This window comes from Quercus suber, unplaced genomic scaffold, assembly GCF_002906115.3.
Source record: "Quercus suber isolate HL8 unplaced genomic scaffold, Cork oak 2.0 scaffold_396, whole genome shotgun sequence".
In the NCBI taxonomy this organism is placed as follows: Eukaryota; Viridiplantae; Streptophyta; class Magnoliopsida; order Fagales; family Fagaceae; genus Quercus; species Quercus suber.
The window spans coordinates 284,739-298,032 of NW_027069848.1; the positions used below are offsets into that span (position 1 = coordinate 284,739).

The 13,294-nt window shown below is 34.3% G+C and overlaps 1 protein-coding gene across 1 annotated transcript; it reads left to right on the forward strand.

Annotated features, from left to right (window-relative positions):
- LOC112032434 (large ribosomal subunit protein uL14x/uL14z/uL14y) lies at window positions 1-3,626 on the forward strand. The gene is made up of 3 exons (XM_024065195.2): window positions 1-264; window positions 906-957; window positions 3,414-3,626. The coding sequence occupies exons 1-3, from the start codon at window positions 25-27 to the stop codon at window positions 3,494-3,496; spliced, it is 375 nt and encodes a 124-aa protein (XP_023920963.1). The 5' UTR covers window positions 1-24; the 3' UTR covers window positions 3,497-3,626.
- The last annotated feature ends 9,668 nt before the right edge of the window (window positions 3,627-13,294 follow it).

A 13,294-nucleotide genomic window follows, 5' to 3' on the forward strand; every position in this document is an offset into this window, starting at 1 on the left:
GGAGGAAGTGCTGGGAAGTTCTGGATGTCTTTGGGTCTTCTAGTGGCAGCAACAGTGAACTGTGCATACAACACAGGGGCCACGAACCTCTACATAATCTCAGTGAAGGGAATCAAGGGTCGCCTCAACCGCTTGCCCTCTGCTTGTGTTGGTGACATGGTGATGGCTACTGTCAAGAAAGGGAAGCCTGATCTCCAAAAGGTCTTGCCTGCCGTTATCGTGAGGCAGCACAAGCCGTGGCGCAGAAAGGATGGAGTGTTTATGAATAAAACCTTATTTATGGCTGTGATGTTTGAAAATGCTTTCTTGATTTGAAAGGCTGTGTTTTGATATTTCTCCATTCTCCACCCCTTGTAAGAGGAAGGTGGCGGTTGAGGTCTTGGGTTCAAGACCTCCCAAGTGCATAACTTATAGATAGAAAAATATATTGAAAATGATTAATTTTGTAATGTTCTTGTTGACTTGATATAGGATAAATTTTATTTTGGGATGTTCGATATTGTTGGTATGTTTTTTTTTCTTATAATTGCACTTTTTCTATGGGTTTAATAAAGAATTGTTTGCTTATGATGTCATTAGTCTGGCAATCATGAATGGATGAGCTGAACTAATTAATCTCTTTTATTACTACCTAAAAGTACTAGGGCTGAAGATGCACTCTATCTCAGTATTTATTTTACATCTTGGCCTTTTATTGCATGCTTTTCTTAAAGATCACTTCTGATGTATCATGCATCTAAACTAGTACCTATAGTATAGATTTTATTGCAGGCTTTTCTTGAAGATCACCTACAAAATGTAACACCCTCCTGCATTTATAGTTAAAATTTTCTTATTTCTTCGTCAAGATATTCATAGGAGAGTCTTTTTCTATTTGTTAAGTTTTCTAATCACGAACTGTTGTTAAAATTGTAGATAATGCTGGTGTTATTGTCAACCCCAAGGGCGAAATGAAAGGTACACTTCATCCTGAAGTCAGACTATAGTTTTTTTTATTATGACATGTCCAGGGGCAGAGCCACATAGTGGCTTAGGGCGGGCCCCGGCCCTTGCAAAAAAAAAAAAAAATCCATTAGAGTAGGAAGAAAAGAAAATTGGGCCCCCCCAATATTGGATAGTCGGCCCCCCCTCCCCCCCATGCCCAATTCTCAATTATTCTCCCAAGCTCAGCTCAAATATTTTCCCAAACCTAGCTTTAGTTTTAGGCCTTATTACCTTATGTACTCCAAATAAAACAAGCTGGCATGCTCAAGTCCAAACACTAAAAACAAAACTTCACTTTCTCTTCATCTCAAAAAATCCACCCACTGACCCATGGAATCCCTTTCTTTACTTCTTATTCTTTTATTTTATCTTCTTTAATACACTTTCATTTGCACTGGTACTGTTGCCTACCTACCAGCCCCCAAAACTCCAGTCCTTTGTACTCATAGTTCGAAAAAAAAAAAAAAAAAATCCTAACCAATTTTTTCTTTCTTCATCAGTTTTAGTTTTGAAACTTGGTGACTACTTGGTGACTGGTGAGTTTTCTTCTCTTTCTTAAGCATTAGACATTCATCTCTTTTTAGTGTCTTTTTTGATTTTCTCAACTATCTACACTTAAATATTCACATGCTCTTTATATTTTCATAAATTTTTAGAGAAATACATGATTAAAAGCATGAGGAGATTGTTTGTGATGAGTTTTAAAGGGAAGATCTAAAGTTGGAGGCAGTCAGGCAGAGGCAGTAGGTATTGCCACACGGGTAACCCATCTTTGCAATTTGTGAAAACAAAATTTCTAAGGTAAAATTGTTTTGATTTACTACCTATTTTTGATTAGTTAGATATCATGTGGCTGTGGGTGTTGTTGAATTGTTTGGTTTATGTTGTATATCAATACTTGTGTGTTTAATTTTTGTTTTTATTTGAGGGGTTATTATTAATTAAAGTTGTATTAAAAATGGGTTGTATGTTTAAATTATAGTGGAAATTTTGTTTTTTCTTGAGTATGAACAACATCCATATAACTAAATAAAAATTTCTAATTAAAATTTTATTTTTTAAACTTCTTTTTAGGTTAATTTTTGAGTCATATTCTTAAAACTAAAAGAATTATGAGCAAATGAAAAACAATTGATGCATTCTTTAAGAAAAAAGATGTTAACAATTCAAAAATTATGACACTTGTGGCTGTAGAAACAAATGTTGATACTTCAATGCCTAATGAATACCCTGACCTCTCCAAATTAAGATCACGTAAACAAATATATGAATTCCCTATCAACAAACAAGATGAAATCCGACGAGGTTATCTCAAAGAAGGTCTATATCAACATAAAAATATAGACTATCCATACAACGATGATACTCATCATCATCGATTTCAACCTTCATGGTTCGAATCGGCCCCCTCATGTAAAAATTCCTAGCTACGCCCCTGGACATGTCTAAACATATAAAACGAATTATCTTATTATATACACCCAATAGAAAAAAGGAGGAGAAAAGGCCTAGTTAATGGGTTGAAGTGGGATTGAATTTGAGCCTACATAGAACCTAGGTGTCTAGTTTACCTTTGATTTTGTTTGACTTAGAGAGATTTAAAGAAAGCAGGTTGTCAAGTGAGTTCTAAACTGATATGAGCAGGTTAAAACATGTGATATAACATGATATCGCATCAACTCAAACCCGTTGGTCCTTTACTGACTTGTTGCAGAGAATGTTATGTACATCAACGAGGCCTAAGGGTTGGTATAATTCATCTACATCATTTTGTTTTTAAACTAAAAGAATTGTTTTGTTTGTTGAAGAGAATGATGAAAATCTTTTTGCTAGCGCAGCACCGTTGCCTTGGTGCTATGAGCTGCACTTTTCCACACGAGATTTCTGACTCCATTTTTTTTTTTTTACCTATTGCTTGGACTTATAAAAAAAAAAAAAAAGTGATCTAACACATACATAAGGATCAAAGTGGAACAAATTAATATGATGTGTTTCCAGCCAACAAAAAGAAGCCAGTTTCATGCAGATAATTGAAATGGAGAAAAGGAGGTAGATAGGCCAGAATGCTGTAACATAACAACTGTACTTGGTGAATTTTTCGTAGTTTTCACTTGCTTCATTATATGAATAAGTAATAAATGAATGCTGATTAGCCATTTTGACTTGGGGAATTTGGAAGCAATATGGCGGGAAGTAAGCATTATTATTTTAAGTTGAAATATGTATGCTGGAATGCCATTTTGAGCTGGCACATTTGAGTACAATTTATGATATAGGAAAGACGTTTCTAATTAGCATGTAGTTTATTTGTTTCATCTTTGATTATTATTTGTTGTTTAGGGGATCATGAATGTAATTCATTTAACGTGGAATTATTTTATTGAATAGCAGTTCGAACTCTTTTTGTTCATGTTTTGTTCTGGTTGCAGGGTCTGCTATTACTGGGCCAATTGGAAAGGAGTGTGCTGATCTATGGCCAAGGATTGCAAGTGCTGCTAATGCCATTGTTTAAATGTTTGCATGTTCTGTTTCTGAACTAACATTTGGCTATAGGCTAATCTAGCTGCAGTGTAAAAGAGGTTCAAGATTTTCCGTCGAGATTATTACCTTCTTATATCTATGTGAATGACTTTTTGGAGTTATATCATGCCAAATCATTAAAAGTTGTGTTAGCACCTATACCAATGCGACCTTATCAAAAAAAAAAAAAAAAAAACCAATGCGACTTGTCATCATAGATTTATGGTACCATGTCCTGGGTATTGGGCCATATAGGCAGATCATGGTAACATTTTCTAATGTTATTTGGGCCCAATAGGTAGGAGCACGTTAATAACTAATGGGCTGGAGACAAAATCCGATCAGAAATATAAGAGACGATGCACAACTTAACTATATTGAATGAAAAATTAAAAGAGAATTGCATAAAGGAAAGTACTTAGGTTACTAGGATAGTGTTAAATGGCATATAAACTAAGTCTTTGAGAATAATAACAAAGTCAAAAGAAAACTGAAAGCTCTGCATGAATACAATTTGTTTTAACACTACTATTTTAAGAACAGATATATTGCATAATTGTGAAGAGATCTCTTTTCCGAGGGTATAAGTAGGCACGTCTTCAATGTGTACGTATATTTGTATAACAAAAACCTCTAGGATATGCCACCAGGATAAAACTAGCACGTTTGGTCCCTAAACACAAGTGACTCAGCACATGTCATCAAATCTGCATAATTTGGGGTATCACAATCTCCCTCACTTAAATTCTCATACTAATTAGAGTCCAAGGACTCCATATAAAGTGTACAACTCCCTTTGCCTTGCCCATGTGAGACTCAATCAAGACTTGGTCCTCCCTCACCTCACCCAACTTAAGAGGTCTTTTGGACCTTTTGGTCTCATAGTCCACTCCCTTACGAGCCACATGTCCCCTTGTAAGACCTAGTAAACACTCAAAATGATTAGTCAAATTTGTGTTTCCACCCCAAAAGGATTAGGCAAGTTACAATTGGGACTTCTCATAATCACCCCTGATATCTTACCTAGTAAACACTCGATTTGAGACTTAGCACACACCATCACTTCACACAATTTAGGTTAAATCCTTGAAATGATTGTCTAGGTGTATCATGTAAATTCTTTGAACTGGAAAAAAAAAAATCAAATAATTCTTTGTAATGGGACAAAATATCTCTCATTTACAACTTGAATAATTTATTATTTTTAGTTTCTATCGAATGTCAGTATGTTACCTTCGACGTTGCACTAATCCTTTGATTCCCGTACCAATATCACACTTAAAGGGTGTGTGTGACATCAAATTGATAATTCTAAGAGAGCCCAAATGTATATTTAAGGAGTCTATGTATGAATAGATGAGACCCGTATGGATCAAGATATTCTTGGGTGTGGGTTTGGAAGTTGATAGTGGAAGGAGCAATGAAGATTGACGAGGAATGGACAATTTTCTCTCGAATAACATGTTAAAATAAATGTCAAAATAAATTGTTGGTCACTAATTTTATTTTATCCCGTTAACAATTTTTATTATTATTATACAAAATAGAAATTTTATTCCAACTTAATTTAAGTGTATGTGTGTTTAAAGTTTTCTCTTGGAGACTTGAACCCTACCCTTGGCCTCCCCCCCCCCCTCCCCCTGCGTCCCAAAAAAAAAAAAAAAAAAGATACCAATGCGACTTGTCATCATAGATTTATAGTACCATGTCCTGGGTATTGGGCCATATAGGCAGAGCATGGTAACATTTTCTAATGTTTTTTGGGCCCAATAGGTAGGAGCACGTTAATAACTAATGGGCTGGAGACAAAATCCGATCAGAAATATAAGAGACGATGCACAACTTAACTATATAGAATGAAAAATTAAAAGAGAATTGCATAAAGGAAAGTACTTAGGTTACTAGGATAGTGTTAAATGGCATATAAACTAAGTCTTTGAGAATAATAACAAAGTCAAAAGAAAACCGAAAGCTCTGCATGAATACAATTTGTTTTAACACAACTATTTTAAGAACAGATATATTGCATAATTGTGAAGAGATCTCTTTTGCGAGGGTATTGGTAGGCACGTCTTCAATGTGTACGTATATTTGTATAACAAAAACCTCTAGGATATGCCACCAGGATAAAACTAGCACGTTAGGTCACTAAACACAAGTGACTCAGCACATGTCATCAAATCTGCATAATTTGGGGTATCATAATCTCCCTCACTTAAATTCTCAGACTAATTAGAATCTAAGGACTCCATATAAAGTGCACAACTCCCTGTACCTTGCCCATGTGAGACTCAATCAAGACTTGGTCCCCCCCTCACCTCACCCAACTTAAGAGGTCTTTTGGACTTTTGGGTCCCATAGTCCACTCCCTTAAGAGCCACATGTCCCCTTGTAAGACCTAGTAAACACTCAAAATGATTAGTCAAATTTGTGTTTCCACCCCAAAAAGATTAGTCAAGTTACAATTGGGACTTCTCGTAATCATCCCTGATATCTTACCTAGTAAACACTCGATTTGAGACTTAGCACATACCATCACTTCACACAATTTAGGTTAAATCCTCGAAATGATTGTCTAGGTGTATCATGTAAATTCTTTGAACGGAAAAAAAAAAAAATCAAATAGTTCTTTGTAATGGGACAAAATATCTCTCATTTACAACTTGAATAATTTATTATTTTTAGTTTCTATCGAATGTCAGTATGTTACCTTCAACGTTGCACTAATCCTTTGATTCCCGTACCAATATCACACTTAAAGGGTGTGTGTGACATCAAATTGATAATTCTAAGAGAGCCCAAATGTATATTTAAGGAGTCTATGTATGAATAGATGAGATCCGTATGGATCAAGATATTCTTGGGTGTGGGTTTGGAAGTTGATAGTGGAAGGAGCAATGAAGATTGACGAGGAATGGACAATTTTCTCTCGAATAACATGTTAAAATAAATGTCAAAATAAATTGTTGGTCACTAATTTTATTTTATCCCATTAACAATTTTTTTATTATTATACAAAATAGAAATTTTATTCCAACTTAATCTAAGTGTATATGTGTGTTAAACTTTCTCTTGGAGACTTGAACCCTAGCCTTGGCCTCCCTACCTTCCCCTCCCTCCCCCTGCGTCCCCCCAAAATCCTCCCATCCTACAAGAATTTTGTACTTGTGGAGTGACCATTACTTTAAAGATGTGTGGTCCCATTAACGATGTTAGTTTTAGAGGTTTAAATTGATTGCTTTTAGTTCCTAATAAAGTAATTATTTTTAGCCTCTAGATACCTAAAATGATCAATTTTAGATTTTAAAAAACTTAAACTTATCCCTTTGGTCCCTATGGAGTGATAATGTGATAGTTTTTAGTTTGCCCACATGATCTAAGGGACAACAACAATGACTTATGGTATGTTTGGTAGATTGTAATAGGCATTGTAATATAATAGTTATTTTTATGGTTTAGCTATTTAATAGTTTGGTTATATATTTATTACATGAAATAGTAATTCCTTATGAATAAAGATTCTTTAAAATGAGGAATAAACAATTTCAAAAAAAAAAAAAAAAAATATTTTTATTTAAACATTCCATTATTTTCAAGATTCTATATTTATGTTGTTACCAAACAAATAAATAGTAATAAGTATTACATTACAACACCATGTATTCTTTATAATACTTATTCCTATTCTTATGCAATCACCACTATAGTCTACTAAACGTGTTCTTAAATTTCAAGTGCTGAAATTGTTCTAAGGCTTAACTATATTTTTTGTATCATTTCTCTATACTATGTAGAGATATTTATATACCTATATAATGCACATGAGGAACATATATCATTTTCTTATTGGTGGTTGATGGCTTAGAGTCCAAGGCTCCAAAGCAAATTAAGGACGTTTGATTTGCCTTGATTCAGAAGACCGTAATCAAGGGTTGATAATGTGGTAAACAAGGAAAGAAATAATGCTAAATATTTGACAAAAATTATATGTTGACACCTATGTTAATAAGCATAACGAGGCAATGGCTGAAACACTTCCTTTTTTAGAATGCGAAATTGATTATGCTATATAGCATATGCATATAAATCATCTTTACTAACCTGCAATCTATATAAATAGGAAAATGTTTAACTTTTATTGTGCTTTCCCAAGCAAAGGAATGGAAAAAATATTCTAAATTGATTCTCTTCCTTCAATATTCTTTTCCATCCTCCCAAACAGAGTGTAAATATCCTCAGCTTATATATACCGCTTGAAACACCAACTCCTACCACACGACTAGTCAAGGAAAACCCTATTGTTGTGTATATTTTCATCATACAAGTATACAACAAAAAAGAATCATGAAAAGCCTCCTTGTGTCCGCTATCCTGCTATTGTTTCTCTTCATTGCTAATGGTATAATTCATTTGATATGATATTGTAAAACCAAATGTATAGAAGATTCAATCTTTTAAAAATTACCTTCTTATTATTTTTTTTTTCTTGTTTAACTTGTTTTTGCTTTTTCTTTTTGTGTGTATGNCAATTTCAAAAAAAAAAAAAAAAAAAGAGGAATAACCATTTCTCTCGAAAAGGGTTGTAATAGTTATTCCTTAGGGAAAATTATTGAATACTTCAGGAGTATCATAAATGCGTACTCCCCCCCCCCCTCACCTGAATTGTGAGTTCCACCATAAATTTAATTAGTAGAACTCATAGTTATGTCAGAGTAGAGAGTACGCATTTATGGTATTTCAATAGTATCCAATAATTACCTTATTCCTTAGTAGGTGTATTAATTTCTAAAATTAATAATTTTCTAAATAAACAAACTTTCCATATATACATGACAATTATGAAAATAAAAAGTCATAAAAATAATTATATTTCTTTCAAATTTTTAGAAAAAAATATATATATTTTTAGGAAATATAATTATATGAGTAAGATATTTCCTAAAATATATCTTAAGTTTTGTTCTAATTTTACAATTTAGACAATTTTATTAAACATTCCATTATTTTCAAGATTCTATATTTATGTTGTTACCAAACAAATAAATAGTAATAAGTATTACATTACAACCCCTTGTATTCTTTATATACTTATTCCTATTCTTATGCAATCACCACTATAGTCTACTAAACATGCTCTTAAATTTCAAGTGCTGAAATTGTTCTAAGGCTTAACTATATTTTTTGTATCATTTCTCTATACTATGTAGAGATATTTATATACCTATATAATGCACATGACGGAACATATATTGTGGGGAGAAAAACCCAGCCCAACTTATTGGGCCCAAGGCCCTGAATGAAGAACACTCTTCATCCGAGGAGATGGGCTTTCAGTCGGATGCCCACGCCAATGGGGATGCCTGGAGATGAACACGTATTCCATCCGAGGAGATGCTCATATGTCCGAGTAGTCATGAGCCCTCGGATCCGAAGAGGTTTGATCAAGCTCGAGTATGGGAGGTTCAAGTGATCTATTGACAAGTGTCAAGAGGGAGAGGAACCTCGGACACACATAAAGATAACGCAACGGAGAAATATCAAGGAGGCATACTTCAACCACCACATTTAATGCACTGTACCTACCTTTCTGGCCGCATTTATGTGGACAGGACACCTGACAGTGCTTTCTCAGCTACCGCCACTCACATAAGGCTAAAGGTGGGATGATGGGACATGTACTCAAGTGGGAGCCTGGATGATGAACAAGTGGACGTAGGAGATGTAAGAAGGTAATGCTATATAAGGGAAGGGTACCCCTGATAGAAGGGAGGAAAAACAGGAGAGAGAAAGGAAATATTAGATGGTTGTAGCTCCAGAAATAGTAACCTTTGATTATCAATGAAAAACATCTCTTCGGACAGAATACTCATATTAGTCCGAGAGCACATTAATTCAACTTCTCGCATTGGTGTTTTGTTTAATACTGTTATTTTCATTATTTGCCTAGCCCTTTCGCCCACTCTCTACAAAATTTATTGTTTTGGGCTCAGTGGGTTCCGAATCCATACCTCCTTGGGCTTGGGCCGCAAAAACTGACCCTACATATATCATTTTCTTATTGGTGTTGATGGCTTAGAGTCCAAGGCTCCAAAGCAAATTAAGGACGTTTGATTTGCCTTGATTCAGAAGACCGTAATCAAGGGTTGATAATGTGGTAAACAAGGAAAGAAATAATGCTAAATATTTGACAAAAATTATATGTTGACACCTATGTTAATAAGCATAACGAGGCAATGGCTGAAACACTTCCTTTTTTAGAATGCGAAATTGATTATGCTATATAGCATATGCATATAAATCATCTTTACTAACCTGCAATCTATATAAATAGGAAAATGTTTAACTTTTATTGTGCTTCCCAAGCAAAGGAATGGTGTGTGTGACAATAGTTGAAGGTAGATCTATCGCATCCACTCCAAGGGAACCAATTGAATTGGGTATGTGTCTCACACCTTCTGACTTTTATTGAAGTTTCTCCATTGTATTCTCCCTTAGCAGCTCTAAGCACCAATTTTTTTTTTTATTCTTTTATATGGAATCATAGGACAGATGCAATTATTTTGAGATACTGTACACAGATTATCTGGATAATATTGTTAATACCCTAGAAATAATTAGATTCAAGTAAGCACTTATCAAATAATGATCTTTGATTTAAATTCAAGTAAATTTAATCAATTTTGTTTAGAGAGTTTCAACCTATAGCGTCCTGTCCAGACTAAGACACCAATCAATTTTTGGTATAAGCAGGATTGAACCCCAATTTAATCAAGTTCTTAGCTGTTAACTAGTCATAATTTCTTAGTTTTCAATCCTATTTACTTTATGCTTGTTATTACCTTTACGTCTATTACAACCTCTCCATACTTAGAAGACCTCTTAATTGAAGGAACCCACTCAAAGTTATATGCTTACAACAATAAATTCATCCCCCAATAATTTAATATTGTTAAACAAATTAATGTGTCACAATTTTATTTTATTTTTATAGGTGCAGGTGAGAAGCTGGTAAAAATAAATGCAGCAGGGCAATGTGAGGAGGGATTATATCATGGGAAAGGAGGGTCATGCAAAGACAAGCCATGCATGAATGCTTGTCAACGAAAACATGGAAGCCAAGCTTTGGGAATCTGCTTTTTCTTCAGTGAACCAAACGACACTTGTCGTTGTCGTTACCCATGCTAGTTAATTTCTTCCCTCTAAAGGGTTTACTCACTTGTCCAAAATTATTTTGTTCAAGTGCATTAAAAGTCAAATTCATTACAAGAATAAGAATTTTGTTTCATTTCTCTCTCTCTCTCTCTCTCCACCATTTAATGTCTATATAAATAAGAAAATTATTGTGTACTCCCAGAGTACGCTAAATGCGTACTCCCTCCTTTCACATAAATGGTGAGCTCCACTAATTAAATTCATAGTGGGACCCATCATTCATGTGAGAGGAGGGAGTACACATTTATGGTACTCCGGGAGTACCTAATAATTTTTCATATAAATATTAGGTTATTTTTTCGTCATTAAAGTTTGAAAGAATTTTACATTTTTTTTCCTAAAGTTTAAAAAGTTTGTTTTTCATTTCTAAACCATTAATGCAAAATTTAAAGATAAAAAATATATTTTAACCATTTAGTGACTTCTCTTATCATTTCCTTTACTATAGGCTATAGCATAATAATAGCAATAATAGCATGGAGAGTGTCGATATCGTATTTTGTTTGCCTTTGATTTGCATGAGAAAATCCCAAATTGAGGTTAACAAGTCTTGAAATTGCATTTTTATAGTAAAAATAATAATTTATGCAAACACTTCTAGACACGGTCAATGATATAAAAGTTGACAAATGCAGTGTGGTCTCAAGTGTTTAACAGTTTAAGTGTCTTAGAGCAATTACATCAGCTTGTGCATAAGATTCCGTCTATTTTACACTTAAAACCTGTTTTTTTTCTATTTTACACACTCATTTTTACAAAACACCCACGTTAGTTTATCTATTCTACACATTTATTCAATAAAATATTATTATTTTACAATTTTTTTATTACTCTCCCTCATTGCCCCTCTCTCTCAAAGACCAACACTCCCTCACAGACCTAGACCTAGACCCAACACTCTCTCACAGACCCAAACCCAACTCGCGAAGAAAAGTAGAGAATACCACGAATACGCTATTTTGAAGTCTGGAGTTGTTCCTCTCTCTAGGCCTTCAGTGTGCAAGCTCCGTTGTTGTCGTCGGCATTCGGTTCTGGCGATCCAGTGATCGAAATGGCTCGCTTCTTGGATCGGTCTTCTTGTTTGGTTCGTCGACCCAGACCCAGCCTTTTAAGTTGTTAATTTTCTTTATTTCTTGTTTGGTTGGTGAGAAATTGGTGGAAAAGAGTAGAAATAGAAGGAAAGACGATCGGCAACCATAGATCTATTGATTTTCTCAGTGTTTGGTTAATTTTCTTTATTTCTTGTTTTCTCTGTGTTTTTCTCAGCAACCAAACAAATCCTGTGCAATACTAATTTCTTGTTTTACTTGATTTTGGAAGAAATTTTTTGATGTGGTGTTCTCTATTGATGCATGTGTGGCGTTCTCTAATGATCGGTGGTAGTGAGAGTGAGGTTAGAGTGAGAGCGAGAGCAACCAGAGATACAGAGAAAAGGAGAGAGAAAAAACTAATAAAATAATAAATAAAAACGCTATAGTAACCGTGCATATATGCACGGTTATTGTAGCAATTGTGCATAAATGCACAATTATACACTTATTGATGTGAGTGTTTTTTGGGCCAAAATGTGTAAAAAGACTACCTTTTTCTATTTTGCAAAACTATCCACCAGCTGATGTAATTGCTCTAAACGTAAATCTACTCAAAAGTACAGAAAAGTTTGAAAATAATTAACGCTATCAAAATTACAAAGTTTTGAAGTCAAAGGAGTTTTGAACTTGAATGCATTTTCTCAATGTTAATTTCTTTTTCATAGAGATTTTCTTTGCAATGTACATGTTTTCTTAGCCACTCTATCTCTCCATTATGCATTTAATGGACAATGAGTGGCGGCTTTCACACTATTTAAAGAGGTGTCCCTCTCTATTATTCACACATCATAACAGATTTGCATTAAATCAGATGTAGTCACTTCCACCATTTCTTTTGAAACAAGTTTGACAAATACAAATTTCAACACAGCTCATATCAATGCTGAGATTATATAATTATCGTATCTCATAAGTCATAATCCTTTGTACCCACAAGAGGTCTCCCTTAGGAGATTCCATAATATAGGTCTTAAACATTTTCATGGTCAATTGAAATATTTGATATGACCATCCTAAAGTTCATGACAACTGAAGTCAAAGAATGAAGCCATACCCTCCATTTCCACAACATTGAAATTGTCTGTGTCATAGAAAATAGGCCAATTTACAATAATCATATATGGCCGTTACCACAAAATCATCAGGCTTGAAGAAGGGTCAGTGGACAATGCAGTAGTCTATGTATATATTAATAGGTAAAGCTAAGAAAAACTCAAATTAAAATTTCAAATTAGAGTTCATGGGGTTGTTCCTCTCTCTAGGCCTTCAGTGTGCAAGCTTCGTTGTTGTCGTCGGCATCCAGTTCCGGCGATCCGGTGATCGAAATGGCTCGCTTCTTGGATCGGTCTTCTTGTTTGGTTCGTCGACCCAAACCCAGCCTTTTTTGTTGTTAATTTTCTTTATTTCTTGTTTGGTTGGTGAGAAAGTGGTGGAAAAGAGTAGAAATAGAAGGAAAGACGATCGGCAACCACAGATCTATTGATTTT

Excerpts from the sequence above, each read along its gene's own strand:
- LOC112032434 (XM_024065195.2), top strand. The coding sequence starts at position 25 with ATGTCTTTGGGTCTTCTAGTGGCAGCAACAGTGAACTGTGCATACAAC. Across the intron at positions 265-905 it reads GAAAGGATGGAGTGTTTATG|AAAATTGTAGATAATGCTGG; the intron begins AATAAAACCTTA and ends CGAACTGTTGTT. Across the intron at positions 958-3,413 it reads CCCCAAGGGCGAAATGAAAG|GGTCTGCTATTACTGGGCCA; the intron begins GTACACTTCATC and ends TTCTGGTTGCAG.